Source organism: Zootoca vivipara, chromosome 6, assembly GCF_963506605.1.
Source record: "Zootoca vivipara chromosome 6, rZooViv1.1, whole genome shotgun sequence".
NCBI lineage: Eukaryota > Metazoa > Chordata > Lepidosauria > Squamata > Lacertidae > Zootoca > Zootoca vivipara.
This window is the reverse complement of record NC_083281.1, coordinates 2,496,150-2,511,083: the sequence shown is the minus strand read 5'-3', so window position 1 is coordinate 2,511,083 and position 14,934 is coordinate 2,496,150. Positions and strand designations below refer to the sequence as shown.

Sequence of the window (14,934 nt, the reverse complement as noted above, 5' to 3'; positions counted from 1 at the left end):
CATGTCTGGGCTAATAGCATCCGTGCGGCAGTCATTGCATAGCCAGATTATCGTCTTCCAAAGCAACTCCTCTGTTCCAAACTTAAAAACGGAAAGCATAATGTTCATGTTCAACAAAAGAGGTTTAAAGGCTTTCTCAAGGCAAATCTTTAAAAATGTAGTATAAACGCTGACAACTGGGAAACACTGGCCTGCGAGTGCTTCAATTGGAGAACATCCTTTACCAAAGGTGTCCTGGGCTTTGAAGACACTCGAACTCGGGACGCAAGGGAGAAACGTGCTAAGAGGAAGGCACGCTTGGCAAACCCTCACCGGGATCAACTCCCACCTGGAGACTTATGTCCCCACTGTGGAAGGACGTGAGGATCCAGAATTGGCCTCCACAGTCACTTACGGACTCACTGTTAGACCATGTTTATGGAAGACAATCGGCTACGAGGGATCGCCAAAAGGAGAAGGAGAAAGATTGGGTTTGATTGCAGCAAGATGAGGCAGCGGCGCTGTGTGTTATCGGAGGGGCAAAACCAGAGGGAGATTTAGAACTTGCTTTGAAGCCGGGAATCTCCAGCAGTCTCCAAATCAAACTCTCCCTGCCTTCTGCAACCATCACACAAACACACACACACAGAGAGATGGGTCCGGCCGTCAGATATGCATAACATATACAGGCCTGCCCTTTGATGTGCATCTTGCTTTGCTGCAAGGCTCCTCTCCACCCCGGTGGGCTCCCCCCTCCATCATCAGCAGGTGGTCTTATCAAAGGGGTACCTACCTACTGCTCAGGCTGCCTGCAGGGCAGCTGGGGGGGTGGAATGGAGGAGGCTGACCCCCCATCTCTCAAAACACACGCTGCATTTACAAGCTAACGTTGCCTGCGAAAAGCTTTGCTCCTGTTTTATTTCCTTGGATATCGTCTCTCTGCATAGGGTTGAAGTACGCCTGGGTTTTCCTGGACATATCCAGAATATGGCACATCTGGGAAAATCCAGGCCTACGGCAATCCGTGTTTTTGCCCCCCCCCCCAATTAAAATACAGTCGTGCCGAACGGAATCCGTTCCGGAAGTCCGTTCGACTTCTGAAAACTTTCGGCAACAGAGGCGCGGCTTCCGATTGGCTGCACGCAATCGGAAGTCACGCTGGACGTTCGGCTTCCGGAAAACGTTCGTGAACCGGGACGCTCACTTCCGGGTTTACGGCGTTCGGGAGCCGAAACGTCCGACTCGCAGGGCATTCGGCTTCCAAGGTACGATTGCATAGCTCAAAAACAGCAAGGAAAGAGAGTCCACTACCTCTTGAGGGAGACCTTTCCACTGTCTCTTACTGATGTTACCTGATGTTTAGTCGGAATCTCCTTTCTCGTCACTCAAAGCCATGGGTTCGAGTCCTACCCTCCGGAGCAAGAGAAAACATGCTTGCTCCATCTCCCATGTGACAGTCATTCGGATATCGGCAGGTGGCTCTCCTCTCTCCTCTCAGTCTCCCCTTACCCAGGCTAAACATACCCAGCCCCTTCGACTGTTCCTCATCAGGCTCGCTTTCCAGACCCTGGATCGTCTCAGTCACCTTCCTCTGTACCTCTTCCAGCTTGTCAACATCCTTCCTAAATTGTGGCACCCAGAATTGCACGCGGCATTCCAGGTGTGGTCTGACCAAGGCAGAATAGAGCAGGACTATTGCTTCCCTTGATCTTGTCAGCATGGAACAGAAATAGGATGGTGTCAGATCATCGGTCCACCTAGCTTAGTACTGTCTGCACGGGCTGGCAGCTGCTCTCCAAGGTTCTAGGCAGGGAGTCTTTACCTGGAGATGCCGGGGGTGGAACCGGCGACCTTCTGCATGCAAAGTAGATGCTCGAAGCACCAGGATGTGGCTCTTTCTCGCCACTTGGTCAATGGTGAGGGATGGTGGCGGTTTGTCCTTGAGCTTTGATCTGTATGTGAATGAATGAATGAATGAATCTTTGCACCAGCCATCAGCCACATCGATAAAAACAAAATGCAGTACAGTGGTACCTTGGTTCTCAAACTGAATCCGTTCCGGAAATTGCGTTCCAAAACCGAAGCGTTCCAAAACCGAAGCACGCTTTCCCATAGAAAGGAATGCAAAATGGGTTAATTCCTCCCAGACTTTTAAAAACAACCCCTAAAACAGCAATTCAACATGAATTATTTTATTATCTAACGAGACCGTTGATCCATAAAATGAAAGCAATTGTCAATGTACTATACTATAAAATAAATAAGACACTGTTGTAGACTGTGGGTTAAACCACAGAGCCTAGGGCTTGCCAATCAGAAGGTCGGCAGTTCGAATCCCCGCGATGGGGTGAGCTCCCGTTGCTCGGTCCCTGCTCCTGCCAACCTAGCAGTTCGAAAGCATGTCAAAGTGAAAGTAGATAAATAGGTACCCCTCTGGCGGGAAGGTAAACGGTGTTTCCGTGCGCTGCTCTGGTTCGCCAGAAGTGGCTTTGTCATTCTGGCCACATGACCTGGAAGCTGTATGCCAGCTCCCTCGGCCAATAAAGTGAGATGAGCGCCGCAACCCCAGAGTCGGTCACGACTGGACCTAATGGTCAGGGGTCCCTTTACCTTTTTATTGTAGATGATAAAAAATAAAATTAATTTTTTTTCTTTACCTGCACTGATGATGGTCATTGTTTTGATTTTATCCATTCCTGCAGTCCCACAATCGGTCAGTCAGTAGCCGAACTGGGTTCCACACAGTCACAAAAACAAATTAACCGAAAAAGCCTCAAAAACACAAAATAAATGGCAAAAACAAAAGCGCCAAACTTAATCTGTTCCATTTGACTTCTTTTGAAGTCCATTTGACTTCTGAAATCTTCGAAAACCAAGGCGCAGCTTTTGATTGGTGCAGGTTCCCTGGAAACAGTAGCCGACAGCCGCATTGGATGTTCGGCTTCCAAAAAACATTCAGAAACCGGAACACTTACTTCTGGGTTTTCGGCGTTTGGGAACAAAGGTGTTTGAGTCCCAAGGCGTTTGAGAACCAAGGTAACGCTGTATACAGAGGATAAAGGTAAAAAGTTAATTACATTTTGGGCTTTTGGATCAATAGTCAAATGATGAATCTTATTCTAATTGCCAAGGGAATGGAGACTGTAACAGTGGTTGGGCGACCCGGAATGGACAATATTTAAGAGAGGATAACCTCGCTCCTCAAATCTTGCGCCACCGATTCGGGACTGCCATCTCCGCAGGGACATAAGCATTTTCTGTGTGGGATATGTTGGAATCGCCTTCAAGTCCAACCGAGGGCAAGACATTCAATCTCGCGAGGGTGAAAGCACGCCTGCATTTTGGAATTATTAAGTTATGCAGATAGGGGGGCAACGAGTCAAAATGACTAGATGGGAAATAGTCGCGCCATGGGCAAAATTTCCTTATTGTGGCCAAGTTGTTCTGTCGCTCGATATCGTTTGGGCGCTGACAAAGGAAATGGTTTGCTTTACTAAAAACCCAGCGTGAGTAATGAGTGTGAAGTTTTTGGTAAGCAATTTTAGTCCAGGCGCTCTTGTGGCAATCTTGCGACTCTAGGGGTAGTCGATCAGGCGGATCTGTATGTGAGAAAATGCATACCGGTATAAGAAACTAGCCTACTGCATAAAGGCAGAATTTGCATTTGTCGCCCCGCCCATTTTGCCCCTGGTCCCACCCACTAGCAGCACACAGTTCCCCCCTGCCCTTCTCATAAATATGGGGGCGGGGTTTTCCCACGGATGGTTCCCCCTTCGATCTGTATTCCAGCTTTTGCAACTGCACCCTGCTGATCCTAAAATAAAATAAAATAAAATAAAGGAATGCATTTTCAAATGCCGCAAAGCAAAGCTCAACAGTCCAGCAATAGCCCTATGCCTAAATTCTACCAAATAATAATAATAATAATAATAATAATAATAATAATAATAATAATTTTATTATTTATACCTCGCCCATCTGGCTGGGTTTCCCCAGCCACTCTGGGCGGCTCCCAACAAAAATATAAAAGGACACTAAAACCTCAAGCATTAAAAACTTCCTTAAACAGCACTGCCTTCAGATGTCTCCTTAAAGGTTGCATAGTTCTTGGCATCTGACAGGAGGGCGTTCCACAGGGCGGGCGCCACCACCGAGTAGGCCCTCTGCCTGGTTCCCTGTAACTTTGCTTTGCGCAGGGAGGGAACCGCCAGAAGGCCGTCGGATCTGGACCCCCATGTCCAGGCTGAACGTTGGGGGATGGAGCTAAAAGTTACCCTTCTAAAACTTTGCTCAGGAGTAAGCCCCGTTGACTGAAACAGGACTCGGTTCTGGATAAATATACATAAGGTTATAATGCTGTTTCGTTTACATCTAAACCCCGAATATATATATCGCCTTTTCTCTGTTCCCAGGTTGGGGCTGGTTTGCCAGGAGAGACCCCCTTGCTTAGACGCCAGCCCGAAAAAGGGCTGACTCTTTCCCAGTCCCACAGGGGAGGGGCAACCCTTGCCCCGGGCACCGGCAACCCCCGCTAGGCCTGACCCAGCTGCAGCCCCGTTCCGATGTCCTTAGGGGACGGCTTTCCAAATGCTGCAGGCCCAGTTTGTGGAGGGTGATTCTGGCAGAGGGATCCCGGGGACGAGACGGCCGTGGAGAACCTCCAGGCTCAGAGGCAGTCTACCTCGGAATACCGGGTGCTGTGGGGGAGGATCACAAATGGGGATGCTGAGTTGAGCTGGCAGTTGAGCTGGCCGAGGTGCCCCAGTTCCCTGCTCCCGCCCGGCCACTGCCCCCGTTTTTTTTCCTAAGGGGGGGAGGCTCCTCCGGGCGGCTCTTTTGAGGGCTCTGCTAACAAGCTTGTGTCTCTTCTTTTGTTTCCCATGTTGTGTCCCCCCCTAGTTAAATGGAGGTGGCCAAGTGAAGGTACCCGGGCATTACCTTTCCACCCAGATGTTGGCGCCGCCTCCCCCGGGTATGCCCCGCCTGGCAATATCACCCGACACCAAACCCATCGCGACAACTTCCGAGGGAGGGACCACTTCGCCGACGTCTCCCAGTAAGCAAGCCTGCCCGCCCCCCACCCACCCGATCCCGACTCCTGCCCGCCTGCCCCCTCCCAAATGGCCCAGCAGCCATGCCCACCCATGACCAATTCCACCCCACCCCACCCCCCAAATCCAGACACATTCACAGACCGCTCTGCGGTCCTGCCTTTTCATTTTTCGGAGTGGGGTGGGATTCGGAGCATGGCAGCATTTTTCACAGGAGGGGGTTATTTTCTTCAGGCGGCGGCAGCAGCGGGGGGAGACCTGGGTTTGGAACAGCGGGAGCCCCCACCTGCCAGTGGGAAAGGGCCGGGGCAAAGGGCCAGTTTAAAACACACCGGTTTAAATCGAAGCAGGGTCCCTCCTGGTTGTTTGCAACTGAGTAATGTGCAACTACAGGTGAAACTCGGAAAATTAGAATCTCGTCGAAAAGTGCATTTATTTCAGTAACGCACCTTAAAAGGTGAAACCAATATATGAGATAGATGCATGACATGCAAAGCAAGATATGTCAAGCCTTTATTTGTTGTCATTGTAATTATTTGTCGTTAGGAGGGTCAATTATAAATGGAATGTAATGAATGAAATGTAATAGCGATGTTTATTATTGTAACTATTTGTTTTATCACTGTGGAATTTCCAAAAGAAAGCATTTGTAAAAATTAAAAGAAAAATAAAAGATAATAAGTTGCATTACTGAAATAAATGCACTTTTCAACGATATTCTAATTTTCTGAGTTTCACCTGTAAATAGAAGCTTTGCAGCTCATACATACGAAACGGCCTCTTGCAGACTCAGATCTAGCCAAAGGAGCAGCTGTGTTACGAAATACTTCCATTGATAATAATATTTATTTATACATACATACATACATACATACCCTGCTCATTTGGCTGGGTTTCCCCAGCCACTCTGGGCAGCTTCCAACAAAATATTTAAAATGCAATAAAGCACCATACATTACAAGCTTCCCTAAACAGGTCTGCCTTCAGATGCCTTCTAAAAGTCAGGTGGTTGTTTATTTCCTTGACATCTGAAGGGAGGGTGTTCCACGGGGCGGGCGCCACCACCGAGAAGGCCCTCTGCCTGGTTCCCTGTAACCTCGCTTTTCGCAGGGAGGGAGCCACCAGAAGGCCCTTGGATCTGGACCTCAAGTGTCCGGGCTGGACGATGGGGGTGGAGATGCTCCTTCAGAGATACTGGGCCACACTCTCTTCAAGTGTGATTCCTGCTTTGCGGGGCGTTGGATTGGATGAGCCTTAGGTTCCCCTTCCAACTCCACAATCCTGCCATCCTGTGGTTCTCTTTCTCTGTTCAGATGCAACGACACTGAGCGACACCATTTGCTGGAAGGGCTATCGCCTAGGACAGGCCTGGGCAAACTCGGCCCTCCAGATGTTTTGGGACTACAACTCCCATCATCCCTAGCTAACAGACCAGTGGTCAGGGATGATGGGAATTGTAGTCTCAAAGCATCTGGAGGGCCGAGTTTGCCTATGCCTGGCCTAGGACTTTCCAGCCGATGGAGCTACTGAGCTTGTTGCGGTGGTGGCTAGTCCATCAGGGCAAACGAGGTGCTGCCCTGCACCCCAAACATCACCCTCAGCCAGCCCTCCCATTCTCTTTCCATCTCCTACAGGCAAGCCAGTCAGGGATGCGTAGCCAGATAGTCACAGACTCCGGCTCCCATCACCCCTGGCTGTTTTCTATGCTGTCGGTAGAGCACGATACTCTTAATCTCAGAGTCGCGGGTTCAAGACCTACATTGGGTGAAAGATCCCTGCGTTGCAGGGGGTTGGGCTAGATGACCCCACGGGGTCCCTTCCAACTCTACAGGTCTTTGAATTTGTACAAGTTTTCCCATCCCCTGTGCTAGTAAGAGGCATGCAGCAGGGGAATTCTTCTTCTTCTTATTATTATTATTTTATATAATTTTTTAAAACTTGGTTTTTAAAAATATAAACATACTGTACAACAAAAAACGATTCAAGATCCAACTATCGAGATTACCATACTTTTCTGTGTATAAGACTAGGTTCTTCTACTTAAAAATTATGTGAAAAACTGTGGGTCGTCTTTTACAGGGGGCAATCTCCCCCCCCTATTTTCTTAAATCGGAGACATTTTATACATTGGGGGCGTCTTATAGACAGAAAAATGCGGTACTCTGAATCTCCTGGCTTCCCCCCCCCAAAAAAAAATCCCTTCCATGGATCCTAATGATAATATTTACAACTGCATATCAATACTTATCCAAATTTTTGTCCTTCCAAATTATCCACACTTTCCATCACTTTACAAGCGTGCTTAAAACCCTGCTAATGTTGTAACCTGCTTACAATGGTCTCACATATAAATTATAAACTTTCCCCATTCTTTTTCAAAGTCCTTGTCTTCTTGATTTCTGAGCTTCCCAGTTCATTTTGCCATTTCGGCAGAGTCCATCAACTTGGTTTGCCATTCTTCTCTGGTCACGGTTATTCCTTCCTTCCATCTCTGGGCTAATGGCATCCTTGCGGCCGGGAATTCTTCTTAAATACCTGAGCGGGAACCTGTGACCCTTCAGATATTGCCAAATTCTAACAATACCATCCTTGTGCTGTCTGAGGCAGATGAGAATTGGTGCACAATGACCCTGTTTAATGAATGTTTCTTATAGCTTATAAACACACACAAACAAACGGGTTTGCATCCTTTAACCCAAAAGCCCACACTGGAATTCAAAACAAAACTCACTCAGTTTACACAACCAGGCACTGTGATAAAGTTCCTTTTCATTTCCTTAAACAGCTGGAAATGATGAGAAACCGCATAATAATAATTATAAGAATGATGATTTGTACCCTGCCCAAGCGCTGGGCGGCTTCCGACCTATATAAAAACAGAATAAAACTCAAGCGTTGGAAACTTCCCCATACACGTCTTCTAGAAGTCAAATAGTTCTTTATCTCCTTGACATCTGGTGGGAGGGCGTTCCACAGGGCGGGCGCCACCACCAAGAAGGCCCTCTGCCTGGTTCCCTGGAACCTCACTTCTCACAGGAAGGGAACTGCCAGAAGGCCCTCGGAGATGGACCCCGGTGTCTGGGATGGACGATGGGGGTGGAGACGCTCCTTCAGGGATACTGGGCCGTTTAGGGCTTTCAAGGTCAGCACCAACACTTTGAATTGTGCTCGGAAACGTCCTGGGACACAATGCTGGCAATGCTGTGTTTTGAGGCTGAGACACTGACCTAGATCTGTTTGCTTTGGACTTTGTGGATTCTGACCAAGAGCAGGCTCCCCTTGGTCCAAAGGCGGTTGCCTTTTTCTCCCCGAAAAACCCCATGGAGCTGAAGGTGGAACTTGAGAAGAGCACCCTTCTTTCCCACTGCCTTTGGCAGCTCTATGCCTCTTACCAAGGCTCAAGTTAATTTAGCTAGTTCCGACTTTTGTAGGCTGTTCATGCGTCATTCTCCTCTGTTCCGTCTTTGGGGTGTGGCGATGATACGGGGTCGAGGGGGGGTATCCGAAACACTCAGAAGCAGTTGGTTAGGGCCGCCCTAGCCGGAATATGGCAGTCGGAAATAGTGTCCATGTTGAAATGTCTGGGGAAATCCGGCCATGTGAGATATTTTCTCCTTTAAAAGACAGCGGAACCTTGGATCTCGAATGGCTTAGTTTTCAAACAAATCGGCTCCTGAACGCCGAAAACCTGGAAATGAGTGTTCTGGCTTGCGAACGTTTTTCGGAAGCCAAACATACGACACGGCTTCCGGTTGACTTCAGGAAGCTCCCGCAGCCAATCGGAAGCCGTGCCTTGGTTTCCGAATGGTTTCGAGAGTCGAACGGACTCCCAGAACGGATTGAATTTGAAAACCAAGGTTCCAGTGTAACTCAAAAACTTCATGTTTTTGAAAAAGAGATTTTGCACAAAACTAAAAGCTCAAGAACTTCATTTTGGGGGGAGATTTTTTAAAGGGATTTTCCCTTATGCTGAATAGGCTTCCTCGCGAGAAAAGGGAAAACTTGGCAGCTATGGGTTAGAAGCTTGTAGTTTTCAATACAACTTTTTGGTTCCTGAAATTCATTCCGGTTGTACAGATAAAATAATCGCGGGTAGAATTCTGCAGGGTTCGTTGCTAGCGTGGGAAAACAGGCAAGATCCAAGGATTCCCCAGGGGGCAGAGACGTAGGGTGAACATCCCGGCACACAGGCATCTCCACTTGGTTGCAAAATGAGCCTGGCGAATTTCGAACGCTGCCTTGGGCCAGTCATGATCTTTCAGCCTGTCCTGCCTCGCAGGGTCGTTGTGAGGATGGAGCGCAAACACCACCTTGAGCTCTCTGAAAGATAGGTGGGCTATGGATGCGATAAAAAGGGGGGGGGGATAAAGTAAAATCGCAGATTGGCGCGCCTGAGAGCCCGGCAGCTGTGCTCTCAGGGCAACCACAAGGACAAGGAAGGAAGGATGGAAGGATGGATGGAAGGAAGGAAGGAAGGAAGGAAGGAGTTTGTGGAATGCTCTCCTCAGGGAGGCTCCCCATACGCCTTCATTACGCAAAGTTTCTCTGTCATTTTGTCATTTTTCTCCCGCTGCTTTTATCTCTACTCCCGCCCACAATTTCGTTTGACTGTAATATATATATAATTATATTATAAATAGGCTTCCTTTCTTCTATAACGAGTTCGTCATTTTGCGCTCTTAATTTCGCCACCAGCTTTGCCGTTTCTGCACAGTCCGTCCCTTTCGACCTTCTGCAGCCTCTTAAATGTGTTTGTGAGAAGGAGATGGGTTGTTGTTTTTGTTTTAACTATTTGCTTGTGGTTTTTACCTCGTATTTTGTCCTGTGAGCCGCACTGAGATTTTGTGATGGGGAGGGGGCATATAAATCGAAGGAAGGAAGGAAGGAAGGAAGGAAGGAAGGAAGGAAGGAAGGAAGGAAAAGAAAGATCAGAAGGAAGGAAGGTGGATGGGAGGGAGGGAAATATAGGAAGGAAGGAAGGAAGGAAGGAAGGAAGGAAGGAAGGAAGGAAGGAAGGAAGGAAGGAAGGAAGGTGGATGGGAGGGAAATAGAGGAAGGAAGGAAAAGAAAGATGGGAGGGAAGGAAGGAATAGAAAGATGAGAAAGAAGGTAGGAAGGAAGGAAGGTGGATGGGAGGGGAATAGAGGAAGGAAGGCAGGAAAAGAAAGTGGGAAGGAAGGAAGGAATAGAAAGATGAGAAAGAAGGTAGGAAGGAATGGATGGGAGGGAGGGAAATATAGGAAGGAAGGAAAAGAAAGTGGGAAGGAAGGAAGGAAGGAAGGGAAGGAAGAGAAAGAAAGATGGATGGATGGATGGATGGAAGGAAGGATGGAAGGAAGGAGGGAAGGAAGATTATTCCAGGAGGTTTCCCCACGAATGGGTAGGAATTGGTGGTCAGGGGTTTGTTTTGAGTTTCTTTTCTAAACCGTGCTGTGTTCCCCCCTCCTTTTTTCCTCCCCTCTCCCTCCTTCCCTTCCTCAGCCTACTCCGCCCCAGGCACACCCCCTGCGAACCGCTTCGTGGGACTAGGACGCGACCCCGGCAGCATCTATCAGGCACAGGTGAGTCCGCCTAACTCTTCCTCAGGGTCCTGGCGATGGTGCTGGAGAGGGAAGCTAATGGCTGGCCTTTGCCACGGGTGCGTGAGAGATGGAGGAATGCCTCTTCTTAGGGCAGGGTTGGAGGGGACCTGCGAACTTTGCTTTCACCAATCTCCCACAGGCAGCTTGACCAGTGAGTGATCAAAGATTGTGGGTATTGTAATTAAAAAATAGATCCTTTAAGCTTCAAAGGAGTCACCAATAGGTCTCTGCAAAGACAAGAAGACAGTCCGAAATTATATGGTATATTTCAGGCATGTCCAAGCAGTTGCTCGAGTGATCCTGAGCGATCTTCTCTCCCCCTAATTAGATTGCCCAATATATGCATTCCCCACCACCACCCCCTAATATAACCCAGGTAGCAAATATAACGGGAGTTGAAAGAAAGGGATGACATTGAGTTATTTAACAAAATTTGTATAAGGCGTGAAAAATCCAAAAAAACCTCGAAAAGAACGTAATTATCAGCAGAGTTGAAAACAACTATTTAGAACGTTGAAAATAATAATAATTAAAATTGGCAATAAGCTAAAAACCCAACTAAACGTCTGCTCCCATTAACGAAAGGAATAGTCCGCCGGTCCTTCTTTAAACCTAGATATTAAATTATGTGATCAAGGGTCTGGAAGCTAAGCCTGATGAGGAACGGTTGAAGGAGCTGGGTAGGTTTAGCCTGGAGAGGAGATAGAGGAGGCATCTTCCGATATCTGAAGGTCTGTCATGTGGAAGAGGGAGCAAGCTTGTTTTCTCCCACTCTGTAGGGTAGGACTCGAACCCGTGGCTTGGAGATACAAGAAAGGAAATTCCAACTAAATTATCAGGGAGAACTTTCTGGCAGTCAGAGCCATTCGGCAGTGGGATGGAAGGTGGCCTTTAAGCAGAGGTCTTTAAGCAGAGTTTGAATGGCCATCTGTCAGGGATGCTTTAGCTGAGATTCCTGCATTGCAAAACGGGTTGGACTGGATGCCCCCAGGGGTCCCTTTGCAGCTCTGCAGTCCTTTGATTCTGTGAGGCAGGCCAGATAGCTAACCTGCGATTCTGAGACGTCCAAGGCAGCGAGATGAATGCCTTTTCGCAAACCCGTTTTGCAAACAGACACATTTGGGGGGGGGTGCTTTCCCCTTAATTGACACCCGTTTGGTCGGGTGACCGAAGAAGCGATCTGTGTGACCTTTTCCCTCTCTCTGCAAAATCTTCTGCCTTTGTCAGGCATGGAGATGTGGGTCAAATCCACTCTGTCCGCCCGCAAATCTCTTTTTTCACGCACGATTCTCCGTGCCGCAGTTGGAATGTCCCGGAGGGCATATATGTGTCTGTGTGTGTGGGTTTTGTGGGTTTTTTGGGGGTGGGGGGGAATTGACTGCAGAGGAGACTGCGGGTGCTTGGTTAGGAGAGGAGCGCGGAGAGGAAATCGCTCTCTCCAGCCGAGATCTGCTGAATCTGCAAAAAAAGGGGAAGGAGAAAAAGCTTGTCGGGCGCAGTAGGAATTATTGCGCAGTGTCTCTCTCTCTCTCTCTCTCTCTCTCACGCACAAACACCTCCAGCCGAGATGGCTTGCAGGTCGTAGAATTGTAGAGTGGGGAAGGGAACCCCAGGGGTCATCCAGACCAACCCACTGAAATGCCGGAATCTCAGCTAAAGCCAGGGCCTGATTTAGGTCTGATGAGGCCCTAAGCCAGGGGTCAGCAAGCTTTTGCAGCCGGGGGCCGGTTACGGAGAAAAGTGGAACACGCACTTTCACGATTTTTTACATATAATGGAATAACATTCAAGTCCACATGTCCAAGCTATTGTCTTGGTATATACCTGTCCAGGTGTGAGATTTGAGGGATTTTCTTTTCCAACAACGCTCGGGGAGTGGCCTGGATCGTTGTGTCAAAATTTCAGGACGATCGGTCAAGCGGTTACGGAGAAAAGTGGAACACACACTTTCACGATTTTTTACATTTTTATATATATAGATGGTTCTCAGGGTTATTTGTGGGGCATAGGAATTCGTTCAATTTTTTAAAAAAATTCAAAATATAGTCTGCCCCCCCCCCACAAGGTCTGAGGGACAGTGGACCAGCCCCCTGCTGAAAAAGTCTGCTGGCCCCTGGTATAAATAATAAAATTATTATTATTTATAAGGAAGTCCTTCTCCACACTGAGCAGATTCGAGGCAATGGCTTTTGCTCTCAGGAGACTGGCCTGATCCTGCAGGACTCCCTATATATATTTGCATGTATGCATGCATGTGCTGCAGAGGTCCTCGGATGGAGCGTGGGATAAAAATAAAACAAGATTCTTACTTTGCGTACAGCCGCCATCCGAATTATTCAACCGCCCCTTGCTAACCAGGTTATCAAAATTTGCAGACTCTCAGCGATTTGCAAGGAGCAACGTAAAGTTGCTTTTTAAGATGAACTCGAAGCCTCCGTTGTGTTGAGCTTGTTTCCACGACTTTTGTTCAGTTGGCTGACTGCAAACAGCCGAAAGTCTGTCCCTTTTGATAATAAACCTGGCTTGCAATGGGGGTGAGATCATTTCGATGGCAACTGTAATTTTATGTTTGCAATGACCAGAGTGTTTCCTACCTTTCGGGACAGGATTCTGGCTTTGCTAATCCGGTAGCTTCCTAGGGCACGACTGCTAACGGTTTTATTTAACCCCTGCCCTGCCACGCATGCAACTGGGCTTCGGAAATTCCCTGCGGTGCAGGCCACACCCTTGCCAGTTCAAAAGGGCCAGGAAGTTGGTTATTTAAGCTGAAATTCTCAGGAAAGCGAATGCGGAGACCTGTGGAGATGTAATTTGGTGGTGGTGATGGTGGGAAATATATTGAGGACTAGCGACTTGATTTAAAAATAAAATTTAAGAAATGCTGAGTTTCCGGGGAAAGCAGATGCTGTGACCAGTGCTAAATTTCTGCACCTGCTTCTTTTCATCAGAAACACACACAGAGTGCCTGGTTGTTGAGCTTTTTCGGGGAAGTGAAATTGTGGAGGCTTTTGGGGGGAATTCGCCAACAAAAATAGTGATCGTCTAAGACGCTTCCTGGTTCTTTTGGCAAAAACCCAGCCGCTTATTCCTGCATTGCAGGGGGTTGAATTAAATTGATCCTAGATATCCCTTACAACTTTATAATTCCATGTCTGGATAGCTCTAGCTAGAAAGAGAGTCTGCAGCCGAGGGTCAAGAAGGCTGTGCTGCCCCCTGCTGGGTATTTGCAAAAACAACAACTCAGCGTTGCCGGTGTCTCTTCAATCTACCATGAGTTTGGTTACTGCATGGGTAGGCAAACTAAGGGCCGGATCCGGCCGGATCGCCTTCTCAATCCGGCCCGCAGACGGTCCAGGAATCAGCATTTTTTTACAGGATTAGAATGTGTCCTTTTATTTAAAATGCATCTCTGGGTTATTTGTCGGGCATAGGAATTCATTCATTTTTATTCCCCCCCCCAAAAAAAAATAGTCCGGTCCCCCACAAGGTCTGAGTGGACCAGTGGACCAGCCCCCTGCTGAAAAAGTTTGCTGACCCCTGGGTTACTGTATTCGATTTGTTCCCATCTGGCTTGGAAAGGCTTTCGAAGAGGGTTAGAAAAATTCACGGAGCAGGAAAAGGCTATTGATGGTTCCTGGTGTCCATGTACAGAGGAGGCAGAAATGCTTCTGAATTCCAGTTGCCGGAAGCCACGGGAGAGGAGAGTGTTGCTCTTGGGTTCGAATCCCGCTTGCAGGTTTCCAGCCAGCCACTGTGTTGGCCACTGTGAGAACAGGATGCTGAACTAGGTGGGCCACTGGCCTGATCCAACAGATTATTATTATTATTATTATTATTATTATTATTATTATTATTACTTTATTATTATTTTATGTATATGCTGCCCATCTGTTTGGGTTGCCCCAGCCACTCTGGGCGGCTGGCAACAAACAATAGTAAAAACACAACATCGCACACTAAAAACTTCCCCGTGCAGGGCTGCCTTCAGATGCCTTTTAAAAATCACATCGCGGTTTGACATCTGCTGGGAGGGCGCCACCACCGAGAAGGCCCTCTTCCTGGTTCCCTGTAACCTCACTTCTCGCAGGGAGGGAATCCTATGATGATTCCGTGTGAGCATGCACTATGATACTTACAGTTGTTGTTGTGGTGATGGTGATGATTAAGAGAACCTCCATGTTCAGGAGCAGTCCATCTTTGAACGCCAGCTGCAGAGGGAGAGGAGAAGATTGCAAAGGAAGGCTGTGTCGCTTTCATTCTTAGTTTGCCGACGACCCCAAAAGTATCTGGCTAGCACCTTTGTTAGAATAGATGATGGGGGC

The 14,934-nt window shown here is 48.0% G+C and overlaps 1 protein-coding gene across 6 annotated transcripts in view; it reads left to right on the top strand.

Moving 5' to 3' along the window:
- NFIC (nuclear factor I C) overlaps window positions 1-14,934 on the top strand; it is a 130,571-nt gene that overhangs the window by 99,916 nt on the left and 15,721 nt on the right. For 5 of the 6 annotated variants that reach the window (XR_009557705.1, XM_060275304.1, XM_060275301.1 and 2 more), the window contains exons 9-10: window positions 4,879-5,035; window positions 10,512-10,591. Coding sequence is in view for 5 of the 6 variants with exons in the window: in XM_060275304.1 (XP_060131287.1) it covers window positions 4,879-5,035; window positions 10,512-10,591 (237 nt within the window). In the remaining variant the exon portion in view is untranslated. The remainder of the gene's footprint in view (window positions 1-4,878; window positions 5,036-10,511; window positions 10,592-14,934) is intronic. The other variant, XM_060275305.1, reaches the window with a different exon arrangement.